The sequence below is a fragment of the Strongylocentrotus purpuratus genome, unplaced genomic scaffold, assembly GCF_000002235.5.
Source record: "Strongylocentrotus purpuratus isolate Spur 01 unplaced genomic scaffold, Spur_5.0 spur5_scaffold_5, whole genome shotgun sequence".
NCBI classification, from domain to species: Eukaryota; Metazoa; Echinodermata; class Echinoidea; order Camarodonta; family Strongylocentrotidae; genus Strongylocentrotus; species Strongylocentrotus purpuratus.
In genome coordinates, this window is record NW_022145611.1 from 34323045 (window position 1) to 34336327 (window position 13283).

A 13283-nucleotide genomic window follows, 5' to 3' on the forward strand; every position below is an offset into this window, starting at 1 on the left:
ATGAAATCTATGAAAAAAGAAGGAAAATCAAGAAAAGTCAAAAGAATACTAAAAACAGTGAAGAAAAAAAAATGTTTTGTCATATGTTGAGCTTTAGTATTTTAGAAATGTATAGTGTTTCCCCATTGGCCTATTAATTAGGTATAATTTGTCTTTGCAAGCTTTGCTCGCTGCTAGTTTGAAGTTTAAAATTTGATATTTCTGGTGCAACAAAATACGTAACTATGACGTTAGCCTAGCTCTCTTGCCATTCTTGAAAGAAAAACAAAAAAATATGGCACGTCTTAGAGGCATTAAAAAAAAATCCCCAAAATCCATAAAAATCCAGGAAATCTTATTTTGACGAGTGGAAACATTGCATACTTGTAAATAAGTAGAAGGTCCTTCACAAACACCACACCCTCTACTTCTCTCCCTTATGTTTTCTATGTTCCAAGAACCTTGAGCGAGCCAGGGACGAAGAACACAAAACTAAACCACAATACAATCATGGTCACCACTTTACCTTGTGGCTTCTCAACATTACAGCTTATGTTATTGGAAATGAGAATTAAATGACGGAACTTGAGTTTCGCGGTGTAAACAGTATGCTGTTGTTAATCCCATAATCTTGTTGGTGACTTTATACACTTTTTCTGTTTCATAGAGAGGAAAAAGTGAATGAAGTTACTAACAAGTTTATGGAATTAACAACAACGCTTTGACGATGGGTGATATTACTTGTTGACATATTCTTGGTATAATAAATATTCAAAATTGATTTAATAGAAAAATCGACATTCTTTTTGTAGGATATTATTGTGGCGTAGCGTCTGAGCGCAGCAATTTCAAGGGCACTTGTCGGTGGGGGCTGGGGAGGTATTTGTCTGACTAGTATTTGGATGAAATGCGACAGAACAAAATCGAGTACGTGGAGGTCGTTCTCAATCTTATTTCACGTTGCCATGCCATTTCTTTGTTATTTCTTTCTTTATCCCGTGACTACATTAGTATAATATTGCATAAAACGCTTAAACTTCAGAAATAAACTAGGTTTCGTCTGAAGTGCACTCGGTCTACACTTGAGATAATTTTATGAAATGTATGTATTGTTATCTGTTTCTCCTTATTGTTTAAATCTTATTTATATAGATTTGATGAGCCAATACGTATATAAGAAAATGAAAAGCAATTGCACCATTCTATATACATGTATTATCTGTTATGTTTATGGAATAAACGGTAAGTGATTGAGAAGGTTTCGAGTGAATAGTGAATAAAAGCATCGAAAATGCCCATCATGATTTTACAAAAGCGACTCCTATGTCTAGTCTGATATAACGGTAAAGGGTTGATGGCGGACTATTTCAGAAAACTTAATGATCCCAATCGAATCACCAGTGACCCGGCCATTTAAAAACGTTTATACATGCACCTGAATGAAAGTGGGTAGGCCTATAGTTCCGATCTTTTTTATGACTGGGCAAGCCAATAAGCCAGTTCACGGTTGCAGTCTGAGCATGAGCAGATAAAGGTCATTGCAGAACAAATTTTGAAATACACTGAGACGAAATACTGGATACGTGCTCATGAATGTTATGTAACATTATTCATTCATGCACATTTAGTGCACTCCATGGTACACAGGTGAAAGTATTCTTTGAAAAGGGGGAACAAAGGCTATTTATAAAAGCACCTCCATCGCTATAGGAGTGATTATTTCAAAATGTATAAAGTGGGACCTCTTCATGTTTTGAAGATCTGTGGATATTCGGGGTCATTGCAGTAAGGTGCTAACCGTGAACTGGTCTATTGTGCTGGCAGGGGATCCAGTCATGCGAAGAATTAAGAAGAAGAAAAAAAACAATGGAACAAAATAATTTAGGTAACGTTTTTAGCGTGTACATAAATCCTATTCCTACTAATGTCTTATAAAAAAAAATGTAATCATTATTTTTCAGATATAATGTTTAATTGCTTTTTTGTAAATGACATACTTTGATGAGTAACCGCTCTAAAACTGTGGATTAAATGAAATTCGAAAGGTTTACACTTCATTACAAATTCTATCTCAACGACCTTTAAGATGCTTGGAAGTCAGAGATTACAACAACAAAAGCACACTTTTGATTTGAAAAGGCATTAGAGTTTTAGTTTGAAAACAATAATGATTATTCAGTAATTAATCAGTGCCTTGAAGAAAATGAAACTTCAATTTATTTGGTAAAGGTAGAGACCAGTTATGGTCATGCGATTGCATTGTGAAAGAAACGTTGTGGAATTTGATCAGAAAAGGTTGATCATCTAGCATCTAGCATCTGCAAGGTTCTGGAATCATCAAAATGATAAGAAATTTGGCCCATTCTTCGTAAAGTTACAAGCACTATACACAGAAAGATGTATATGGGACTACCCTATATCTCTCACAAACCATGAGAGAAAAAAATTTACCAAATATATGAATTAGTAGGCGGTTTCCCGGCAAATTTTTTTATCATCATGTATTAGTCAAAACATATTCTTTCACATGATTGGTAATGAGAGCTTCCATTTCATTTTTTGAAATTGGGGCGTTTCATTTTTGTTTAGATATAAAGCTGCAAGTTCACAGTATGTTTCAAAGGAAAAGGAATGCGTGACCATTTCTTAGGTTCTATACGTTCGTCTATAACACAAGAAGTATATAGCGGAAACCAGAAGGAATTAACCATGAGATGATTATTTCTTGCATAATAACGGTGTTTTTCGTTGGTATACGTTTATCGAGTCCAAGTTTAAAACGAAATTAAGGCAAGCATTGAACAAACAAACAACAACAAAAAAGAACAAGAACAAAAACGCAAACAGACAAAGGAGAGAAAAATTCCATTTCGAAAAACTTATGACAGTACCAGTCATTTCATTGCTTGAAACTGCCCCCCCCCCCCCCTACGCACAATTAACGGGCAAAAGGCTATGCTTGGTTCGTTTAGAAAGTAACTTTTACGTGTATTGTCAGAATGTAGAGTTACAGACAGAAAGCAATAATTGGGTTGGAATTATATTAATGGAAGCATTGCATAGATTTTAGTTTCTATGTACATATGTATACTGTTTAAATTAAAGCAAATGTAAATGAAGACGCGTCATATATTTCATCACGTTAACGTTGTAAGAATATAATTTTTACATTTATTATATCGAAATAACAGCGCTGCCGCATTGTCAAAATATCATCAATTACCGTTTAACTCGTTGCACACCGTGCGTCATTAGGGACTTTTAGATGTACACGTCGACATAGTGGTCTGCTACGTGCGTGCCTTAAAAGGACGTCACACGTAGCAGTCCTATTTGTCTGACGTATGTCTTTGACGCACCATGTTAACGCATGTGAAGTGACATCGTATGTAGTTCAGACCTTGAGTTCATAAAAGACGTCCCACATTGTGAGCCCCTCTTGAGTGTCCATTCGTTCATTCTGAACAAAATATTTTTTGTCAGGAAAGCAGGGATGCCCCCAACCCGCCCCCCCCACCTTTGTTGTTCTGTGGAAACGTGGATGGAAAGTAAAAGAATTTTTGAAAGCATTTGCAAGGAGCCTTTTTTGTAATCACATAATAAAGGCATTCTAAAGAATGATACTAAACTGGTACTTGTTGCTAGTTTGTTTAATTGGTTTGTCTTTAAGCGTTAAATACCCCCTCGCCCTTCTAAGGTGCTTCATCAAGAATATAAGTAGATCTTGATCATGTTTATACATGTACTGTACGCCAAAACATCCCTTTTTATATCGTGGATCTCATTACAGAATTACTTCGGATATTAATTTGAACAGTAAAAGTTTGGAATCATGATGGAAGTTTGGAATCAAACGAGAATTGAAAAAGAACAAAAATTGAACAGAATTCTGCGGTCTGTACTAAGGGGCAGAGAATGTCCTGAAGAAAAAAACCCTGTTATAACTAGGGTGGGCGTACTTCATTGCAAAGATTATAAGCTGGTTGAATTGAACTATTTCCGGTGACAAAATAATGATACCCGTTTATTGTCAGATTTCCCTTAGGTAAGAAGAGTGACATGATTATTGAAATGAGGCTCATGCATGTCTTTATTAACATTTCAAATGTTATTTTGTTTGGGTTGATGAATAGGGTGCACAGGAGTTGTACAAAACAAACAATTAGGTAAACAAACTTATAGCATTGTGAAGTTTATTGCTTATTTGACAATGAATTCATGATTATAAATCGTGTGGAGAAAAGGAGACAATCTGTCTTAAAACATTATTTATAACGTTTTATATAAAAAAATGTATTGTAAATATATTTATGACATGATGAATGAATTTGATAACATATGCTTTTGTATTGTATACAAGTACTTTGATTATTTAAGGGATCTTGTTAAAGATATTTATTGGACAACACTGCCTTTTTATACGAATGATATTCATCACTTTATTGCACATTGTCAATGAGACGAAAAACGAAGAATTGTATGATTATATCAATAAATGGCCCGATGATTTCAAATTTCAGTTCGTATTATTTATTTGTGTTTTGGACTAATTTAAAACCGAAAAGCAAGGGAACAAAAATAGTGAATAAGAGACAAAAGATAGATAAAGAATAGCAACAAATACCAAATACGGACATACTAAACTTTTCGTCTTGCACTTATCGTTAGTAAATCGAAAGGAAGACAAAAGAACACGGAATGACTAACATGTACACATCATTAAACGCTCTCTCTCTCTCTCTTTATACTACCGTTTATTCTATCTCACTATTATCTGCAATGTTCTCTTATCATTTTGCAATTCTCTCTCTCTCTCTCTCGCTCTCTCTGTCTCCCTCTTTCCATTCATTTCGTGATTATGTTTATTGTTTTTTTTAAGGGGGCGGGGGTAATATTTTCTTTGACGTGCTCAAACATCCCTCGAATGAAATTTAATGATATTAAAAATTTGACACTCTATTTCCTTTGTAGTGAATATTAATTATTGTAATGATCGAGATTGAGATTCAAGAGGAGTTGAGGGAATGTTTCTTTGTAAACATACCTAAGATGATTAAAAGACTTCGTGAGTGTGAGAACACGAGATGGAAAGGATGAATACATGATAAGAATAAAAGATTATAATTCACTCAATGAATTTTTATTCAAGTATACAATCAAAATGATATCAATTTTTATTCAAGTATACAATCAAAATGATATCAATTTTTATTCAAGTATACAATCAAAATTATATCAATTTGTATTCAAGTATACAATCAAAATGATATCAATTTTTATTCAAGTATACAATCAAAATGATATCAATTTTTAATTCAAGTATACAATCAAAATGATATAAATTTTTATTCAAGTATACAATCAAAATGATATCAATTTTTATTCAAGTTTACAATAAAAAATGATATCATTTTTTTTACATCATAATATTCTGAATTAAGAAAAAACCTTTGCACTTTCATAATCACACACAGATGACTGTCATTCTACATTTAAAACAAAAATCACTGCAGTGTGTATAAATTCAAAACAACCATTGTGAGTTTATATATATATATATATATATACAATGCCAAATCAATGAAGAAAATTCGTGAAATAGAATGTAAAAAAATGATGTTTCGGTGAGGATTGGCTACCCCTCAATCAATTACAATATTATAAGGATACGTTCAGTGAGCGTATACTTTCAGATTGCCGAGGAAGTGATAGTTTGCCATCGCCTAAAACCAAAAGGTGATTATTTGCTTTATATTCCACGTCGGAAACATTTCACTTCTTCCGTCATTTTAGAGCAACAAGTCATCATTTAATTAACAGCTAGCTAGCAAACGGTGTACGATATGTACAGTGCATGCAGTATAGTATGGTGGTGTGACCATATATAGTTCGCGCGTTACCAAAGTTCGCGTACCAACACTAAAAGCGCTTAAAGAGGAGAGCAATACGCAGCGTATACAATTAAAGTGCGTTGCACTGTGTAGATAGTACTTTTTTCTTCAGTGAAAGTGCGTTGTACTGTGTAGATAGTATTACTATATACACAGTGCAACAAACTTTTCTTCTCCCATCAATGATGGGCAAACTATCTTTCTTCACGTGATTTACTTTTGACCAATCGTAGAGAAAGATTCTTAGTATGTGGAATATAAATAAATAAATAAATATATATACATATATAGAAAGGCAGCGATAAAGATCCAGGGGCAAAGGGAGAACAAGAGAGAGAGAGAGAGAGGGATAAAGACAGGGAGAGAGTGTGTGTGGGAGGGGAGGGGAAGGAGAGAGAGAGAGAGAGAGTGATAAAGACAGGGAGAGAGTGTGTGTGGGAGGGGAGGGGAAGGAGAGAGAGAGAGAGAGGGATAAAGACAGGGAGAGAGTGTGTGTGTGTGGGAGGGGAAGGAGAGAGGGAGAGAGAGAGAGAGTGTGTGTGTGTGTGTGTGTGTGGGAGGGTAAGGGAGAGACAGAAAAGAGAGAGAAAAGAGAGAGAGAAAGAAAGAGGAGAGGTGGATGGAATAAAAGAAGGACAGCGTTGAGTGAAGGTGAGGGATGTTTTGTAAATTGGTTTTCGAGAGTCATTATCATCATACTTATTTATGATACCAAAAACCACCAACCATGTTCTAAATAGAAGTGAATATCGCAAAAGTTTGTCAGAGGAGGTGAATAATGTCTTGTGAACATCAAGGTATATATTGACTCTACTTTTACCTTTGCGAATAAATTAATGTTTGCACTGAAACAATATAGTAATTGCTTTTAGTATGATATCAGTTTACTGCGTACAATATTTATAACCTTACTTTTCCCTCTGTTTTACACACTTCATTTTTTTTTATCATAACCTAAAATTTCTAATGACGAGAGCAAAATTGTACAAGTTTATGATTAAATTTTATAAGAACAATTCAATGTTCACAAATCTGTTCGTCAGATAGATCAATGATATCAATTGTTTGTTTCACGTTTCTGCTAAGAAAGCATTACATTGTGTTTGATTGTAAATAAGCAACCAGTGGACCAACGACTTTACGTCCTCTCCGAAGAACTTGTTAATGAGGTTTAATGCCTTATTACCAAAAGGCACTAGCGCATCGAATTGGTTTCGAACCCGGGCCTCCCGGTTACGAGACAACTGCTCTTCCATTGAGACATCATGTGGGGTTATCTGTCCATAATATCACGGTTGATCAAATTACTGACAAAAATGCAATTCATCGTCGAATAAAATCAGTCTAAGGAATGAAAATGTAGATTGAGTTAGTCCACGTTGATCTAGCTACCAATGTTTAAATATAAAATGCATATGATTTTATTCTTCAATGAGTTCAGTCACAGTCCAATGATTTGGACTTTTGAATACCACCAAGGTCCCTTCTCTTTGATCCAGCATTCATCGCGGCCTTCATGGTTAGCAGTTCGGATGTTGTTCTTTCCTTCGTAAGATTGCCCATGATTTTCTTCAATCTGCCGTTGGTTGTCTTTGCGTTTGCCCGGGCTTCAAGACTCGAAACAGCAGATGTCATATTAATGCTTCCTGGTGCTGCTTGTATCAAAAGCTGACTCTTCCTTTGCATGATTCTTTCCTGGAGTTCTTCTTCTACTTCCTCTTCAATGTCACCATTTGAACGCTGGTTCAAGTTTCTGTTGTAGAAGGGGCGTGGACTGGATGATGATGCCCGTATATTGCTCTCTCCCGATGCCGAGGCCGCAAAAGCAGCTAACGACCCCATGCAAATAGTGCCCCTTCGATTCCGCAATCTTGACATTCTCCGTGTCTCATCGTCGGTGTGGTTGGTGGTCGATGACGTTGACTCCTGCTCGGATGTTACGGAGGCTGTATCACTTAGTGAAATTCCCAAATCCACTGAGCACGAACCGCGCCGCTGAAAGACAGGACGTCCACAAACCAAAGGAGATGCTGACAGATGTCTTGGAGAAGAAAGTGATTCACTCTTCCTTGACATGACGTCAGAAGGTGGCGACGATCCCATGTCGATAACATCTCCTAACATTGCATCCAAGCGGGCTGCATCACCACCGTCTAACAAACTTATTGTCTGGATTAAGAGAAATCAAAACAAAAAGAAAAGAACTGTTTTCAGTTTGCTTCAATAAACGTTCAATAGACATCTTGTGGTCTCGTGAGATCTGCATTATCAACACAACGGCCCAGTTAATCTATTGTCGTAATCCAAGAAGGACATAGATTGCAATTATTGATTTATGTTTTCTTTCGAAGGAATGAATGAGCACATGACCGTAAGAAGCGGAGCTAATCAATCTTTCTTCCTTAATCAATTATTTTCATTGTGTTTAGAGGTTAAAAGAGCATCGACAAAGACATACCATTACTTTGCAATTTCACGTACCATGCCTACCGATTCAGCGTCTGATCAAAAATAAAACATTGCCATAAGAATAATTACTGCAATCACTCCACTGGTCTGGTATCATGATTGAGTGGTTTATCATGTTTTACAAGTATATTAAATCAGACAAAGCGCGAGAGAAGTCATCTTTGACGCGTGTCCATGTAATTCATTGACATTATGTTTATGGGATCTGATCAAATTTGAGCTTACCACTAGATTTTCTTCTCAAGTACAACAGAAACCACTTGAAGATTATCTTTGCTATTATCATTTCCATGGTATATTTGTGGTTGGTTTAGTGGTGGTGCTGCTGGATACGATGGTTTATTTTCCTTCTTCTTCTTTGATACACAGATGCAATATAAATATACTCTTTGATGATTTAAGTATGGTTTCCATATACAATTGATATGTGTTTTAATATAAGATTTTAATGACTGAAAAAAATATATTAATACATGAATGATAGAATAAATATATAAATAAATATATTGATCAATATATGAATGAAATAAAGAATGGATAGACAAATAAATGTAGGCATTTATTCATGTACATATTCATTAATTAAAAAATGCCCACATCTTAAAGTTTTAACGTCTTAGCTTAAACTATATATATTAATAAATTTCAATTCCAAAAGATTTCAAGTAATACATTATAATTTATCCGTTTTTCCGTTTCGGTTTAATAAAATTTGGAGTGGACTTATTAGGCTATTATTATTATTATTATTAGTAGTAGTATTATTATCACGAAGCAAAACTCAATTCCACGACGTCTGAAGTTTTCTTTGGCAGTATATCGTACGAATATCTTGTGTCAAACTTACTTTTTTTAAATTTTTTAATAAATAAATTAGTATATTTTACTTTTTCTTTTCTTGGAACTTCGTTCCTCTGAACATTACATGTATTGTTTAAATGTGTTGGAAATGCAAATAATTTTAAATTAGATTTAGAATTACTGATCCTTATTTAGTGAACAAATGAGAAATATCTTCTTCCATCAGTGAATTTCCACTTTGACAGAAATCAAATTGATTTAAATCAAATGTAACGTTTTTAAATGGTACAAATTTCAATACAAATTTCAAATATGTTTGAATATTAGGTAATTCATCTGGACGAAAGTTGAATAGTAATATGTTTTTTTGCTAATGCCTTATATTGATATGTCGTATCGGTGCGACACGATCTGACCTAAATACAATCATATGAAATCAAATCAGCGCTAGCACATAAAATACACTGGAATAAAATCTCTGTTGATATCAATAGGTTTCTAAAAACTAAGACCTGTTCTCACTTTATATTATGTATGTGTATGTTTTATATACCTTTGTATGTAAGCCTTGTTAATCTATGATTTATGTTTCTTTGTAAAATTTTGATTGCTTTTATGCATGCACGGCCATGCTGAAGTATACCACCGTGCTAAAATAAAATAAACGAACAAACAAACCTCGATTGTGTCTGGTTGCGAAGCATCTGATCCAGTTTCAGAGGTAATCGAAGATCTCCTGGATAACGATGGTCGAGCTAGACTATGATTGGCTCTGATAGGTGCGGGCGACATCCTCGGACTGTTTTGCCTCGACTTCACTGATGATGGTGACGGAGAACTATCTCTGCTTCCACCGATCTTCAAGTTGGCGATGGCTTTCGATCTCTCCCTCATCAAAACTTCGAGCTTGTGTCGATTGGCTTGTAGAGTGCTGGTCACTGATGTTCTCTTGTTTACTTTACTTGGTGAAGATGAATCAGTAGACTTAACTGGAGAGCTCCTCTGTGGAGATGGCGATGGGGGATGAGGAACGGTAAGTTGAGAACTAGGTGTTATTGGCAAAGAGAAGCGACGTCTTGATAGGGCACGAGCGATTGCAGGGTTTCCACCTGTAACATCAATTTTAGGCCTAGATGATGAGTTCTGTGATTCAGTTTCGAGTTCCTGGGATGATGATGTGTTTGTCACTTCTAAATTGGATTTTAAAGACGTCTTTTCACTGTTTGCCGGAGGAGCAGGGGAGATGGGTCTACTTGGAAGTAGTGGATAGCGGCTTGGAGACAGAGACATTCTTCGTGATCGGTCAAACTTTGGTGGTGCAGGACTTAAACATCTATTATCTGGAGCTAGACTCGCTCTTCTTCCCATTCTTGCGCGTGCTGGAGGGCAAGCAGCAACAGTTCGTGCAACCACCGTCCATTTGTACCTGCTCTTTATTCCCTTCTCACCTTCTTCTAAATTGTCAGTGTCTCTCCCATCATCGGATTCGCTAATTTTGCTGTTGTCACTTTCATGATTGATTTGTTCTTCACTTTCTTCGCCGTTGACGAAGCTGAGGGCCTTCTGCGCTTCGGGACTGGCAAACATGCTTAAAGAAATTTCAGGCACCACTGCCGGTTTCAGAACCGTAGGTTTCACAAGAGTATGCTCCTCAGAGTCATTCCTTTTAGAAAGACCTCCTTCACCATTTCTGATACCTGCTGCAAAGGTAGGTAGTTCCTTGTTCTCTACGATTCTCATTGTGTCCGATCTGTCAGTAAACTTGATGTAGAATGAAGATGACACGAGTAGATTATTTTTATGTGTTAACTCGACAAGATTCAGAATTGAAATGAGCAGGTCAATCTCTTCCAAACGTTCCCTATATCCCTGTCCACTCAGGCGTATAATAGGGTCTCTAGCTTCATCGACTTTTGGCCTGGTGCCGAGAACAATCTAGAACTGCATTTGTTGTTTGATGGCGTTACAATTAAAAACTTTTTGCAACAAACCATAAGTTCAATTGATTGCATGATAAAATCAAATTGCTTGTACAAAATAATCTCTCCATATTTAAGATGATCTCATCTTAAGAGTTTCTGAACACGGATCACACGAGCGTATCTATAAGAGGGGAGGGGTAAAATGAAAATGTCCACTCCCAAACCAATTTATAATTGATGACAATTGTAGTTTGAAAATTTCATATGGTAAAAAAGAGCCTTTTATTATCAGACTGCCAACGTCATTTAACAGAAATTAGTTTTTTTTCCCGTAAAATATTTTGACAAGTAGGGGCATGTGATCCATTTATCTCCATATTCAATAAGCCTAATTAAAAAATGCATTTATCATATACAAAATATAATGTCAGATAATGTTTGAAAAACAAAAACAAGAAAGAAAAGAAAAAGAAAGAAAGAAAAATCATCAAAATCTACACATAAGTATTAACCGAGATAGGCCCGAAGCTACCAAAATAAACAACTTTTTTTTCTCTCCAAAAACATCACATTTTCATTCAACCATTGATCATGGAAGATTGATTTAAAGAAAAAAAAACGCTTTTAGGGCTGTTATGAATATGATGATGATGACGACGAATATGACGATGATGATATAAGAGACGGACACCAGTATATAAGGAGTGATTGAAATAGGTGGGGCGCTTGCAGGGGGTTCTACTAGCCCCCTTTCTCATTCTTGCTCAGTATTTGAGATGGAAGTTTATGAGTACGGTCGGCAATTTGTCAAGTTTACAATCCTTTCGAAATCATACCCATGTCGGTAAAATGTTAACATGGAAAGGTTTTTATCTTCACGTAGGAACAGAATTTGTACTTATATTATTTTGGAATTCGTACAATAATCACAACGAAGTCATTTTTTTTTTTTTAATAATCATTTTTTCGTACAAATTTTGTAAGCACATATATATATACTTATTTTCTTCTGTGTTTTGTTATGTTACTGTTATGAATTCATATTCATGATTGTTAGTGCATTTTGTTGTTACCAAACAGGGCTTCATGGAAGACCACCACTATTTAATGAAAATGTGCTACCCTGTAGTAATATCAGAATTAAATGAATAAGCAAATAAATAAAGAATACATACTTTTAAATACATTAAAATAGATACATTTAACAAACAAAAACAAAAACACCCCTAAAAAGAATAAAAACAACAAAATCAACAAAATATATTTTTATTTCAACGCCACGTACACAATAGGATTAACCTTATCCTCTGAAGGTACAATGGTTTTAACAGTCTTCTTATCGATGTCACTTGTGTTACATCTTTTAAGAAACAACGCAATAAATAATTATAATTTAAACAATATAACTCTTAATTAATTTTTTTAACTACACATTTTCTTAATAACTACGACGTAGCGATTGCCGAGTGGTGTAACGAATTATAGAAATGTGTGGCCATATATAATACATGTGTGCTGGAATCCTGATGAGGGAAGGGAGTGAGGAATGGAAACAGAACCCGAACTACTGAATCTTTGTGGTTTTGTATCTTTATTAAAAATATATATTTTTAGCTGAATTGTGTATCGTGATTAAAAGTCTAATACTTATTTTAATTATCAATACAAAGGTTTTTTTCGTTTTTTTGTTGTATGTGTTGAAGTATTTTACTCGTTGTTAATTGTTTTTCATTGAATGGTAATTAGATTGTTTAATAAAGGGTTATCTTGCAAAGTATTTTTTTTAAAACTATGTACGGGAAGATAACCCTGTACATTGATCATAGAATAAATATAAAAACAGGACAGTCTAGAAGCGATAAAACCCATTGAATATATAACACGAATAATAATTTAAAGAAATGATGTAATATGTGAGGCCGATGCATGTGTCATTGCGTGAGGGAGGGCAGCAATGATGAAATATATCTTATAAAACACGTTTGTGACCAGCGACGCGTGCAACAAACATAATGAACGCCCAAACTGACATCGGTACGAGTGGCATCGCGTGACAACGACAATCAATAAACGCTTTCTCTGAAAATTGGGGATTATCACTTGACGAGGCAAATCAAAGAATGGGCGAATATTCCTAGACACAGTCCTGTAATTACGAGAAGGGATTAAATGGTATTGTGTACACATGCAATAAAAACCCACCATTCATTAAATCGATGAT

General features: G+C 35.1%; 1 protein-coding gene across 1 annotated transcript; it reads right to left on the reverse strand.

Moving 5' to 3' along the window:
* Positions 1 to 6539: 6539 nt before the first annotated feature.
* Positions 6540 to 11001, reverse strand: LOC100890931 (rhoGEF domain-containing protein gxcI). Its single transcript, XM_003723532.3, has 2 exons — positions 9819 to 11001; positions 6540 to 8039 (listed from the first exon to the last, which is right to left on the reverse strand). Exons 1-2 carry the CDS (start codon positions 10878 to 10880, stop codon positions 7308 to 7310), a joined length of 1794 nt encoding a protein of 597 aa, XP_003723580.2. The 5' UTR covers positions 10881 to 11001; the 3' UTR covers positions 6540 to 7307.
* Between the last annotated feature and the right edge of the window lie 2282 nt (positions 11002 to 13283).

Coding starts and splice junctions, on each gene's coding strand:
- LOC100890931 (XM_003723532.3), bottom strand. CDS start 10,880: ATGAGAATCGTAGAGAACAAGGAACTACCTACCTTTGCAGCAGGTATC. Junction 8,040..9,818: donor CGCAACCAGACACAATCGAG/GTTTGTTTGTTC, acceptor CTCTTAATCCAG/ACAATAAGTTTGTTAGACGG.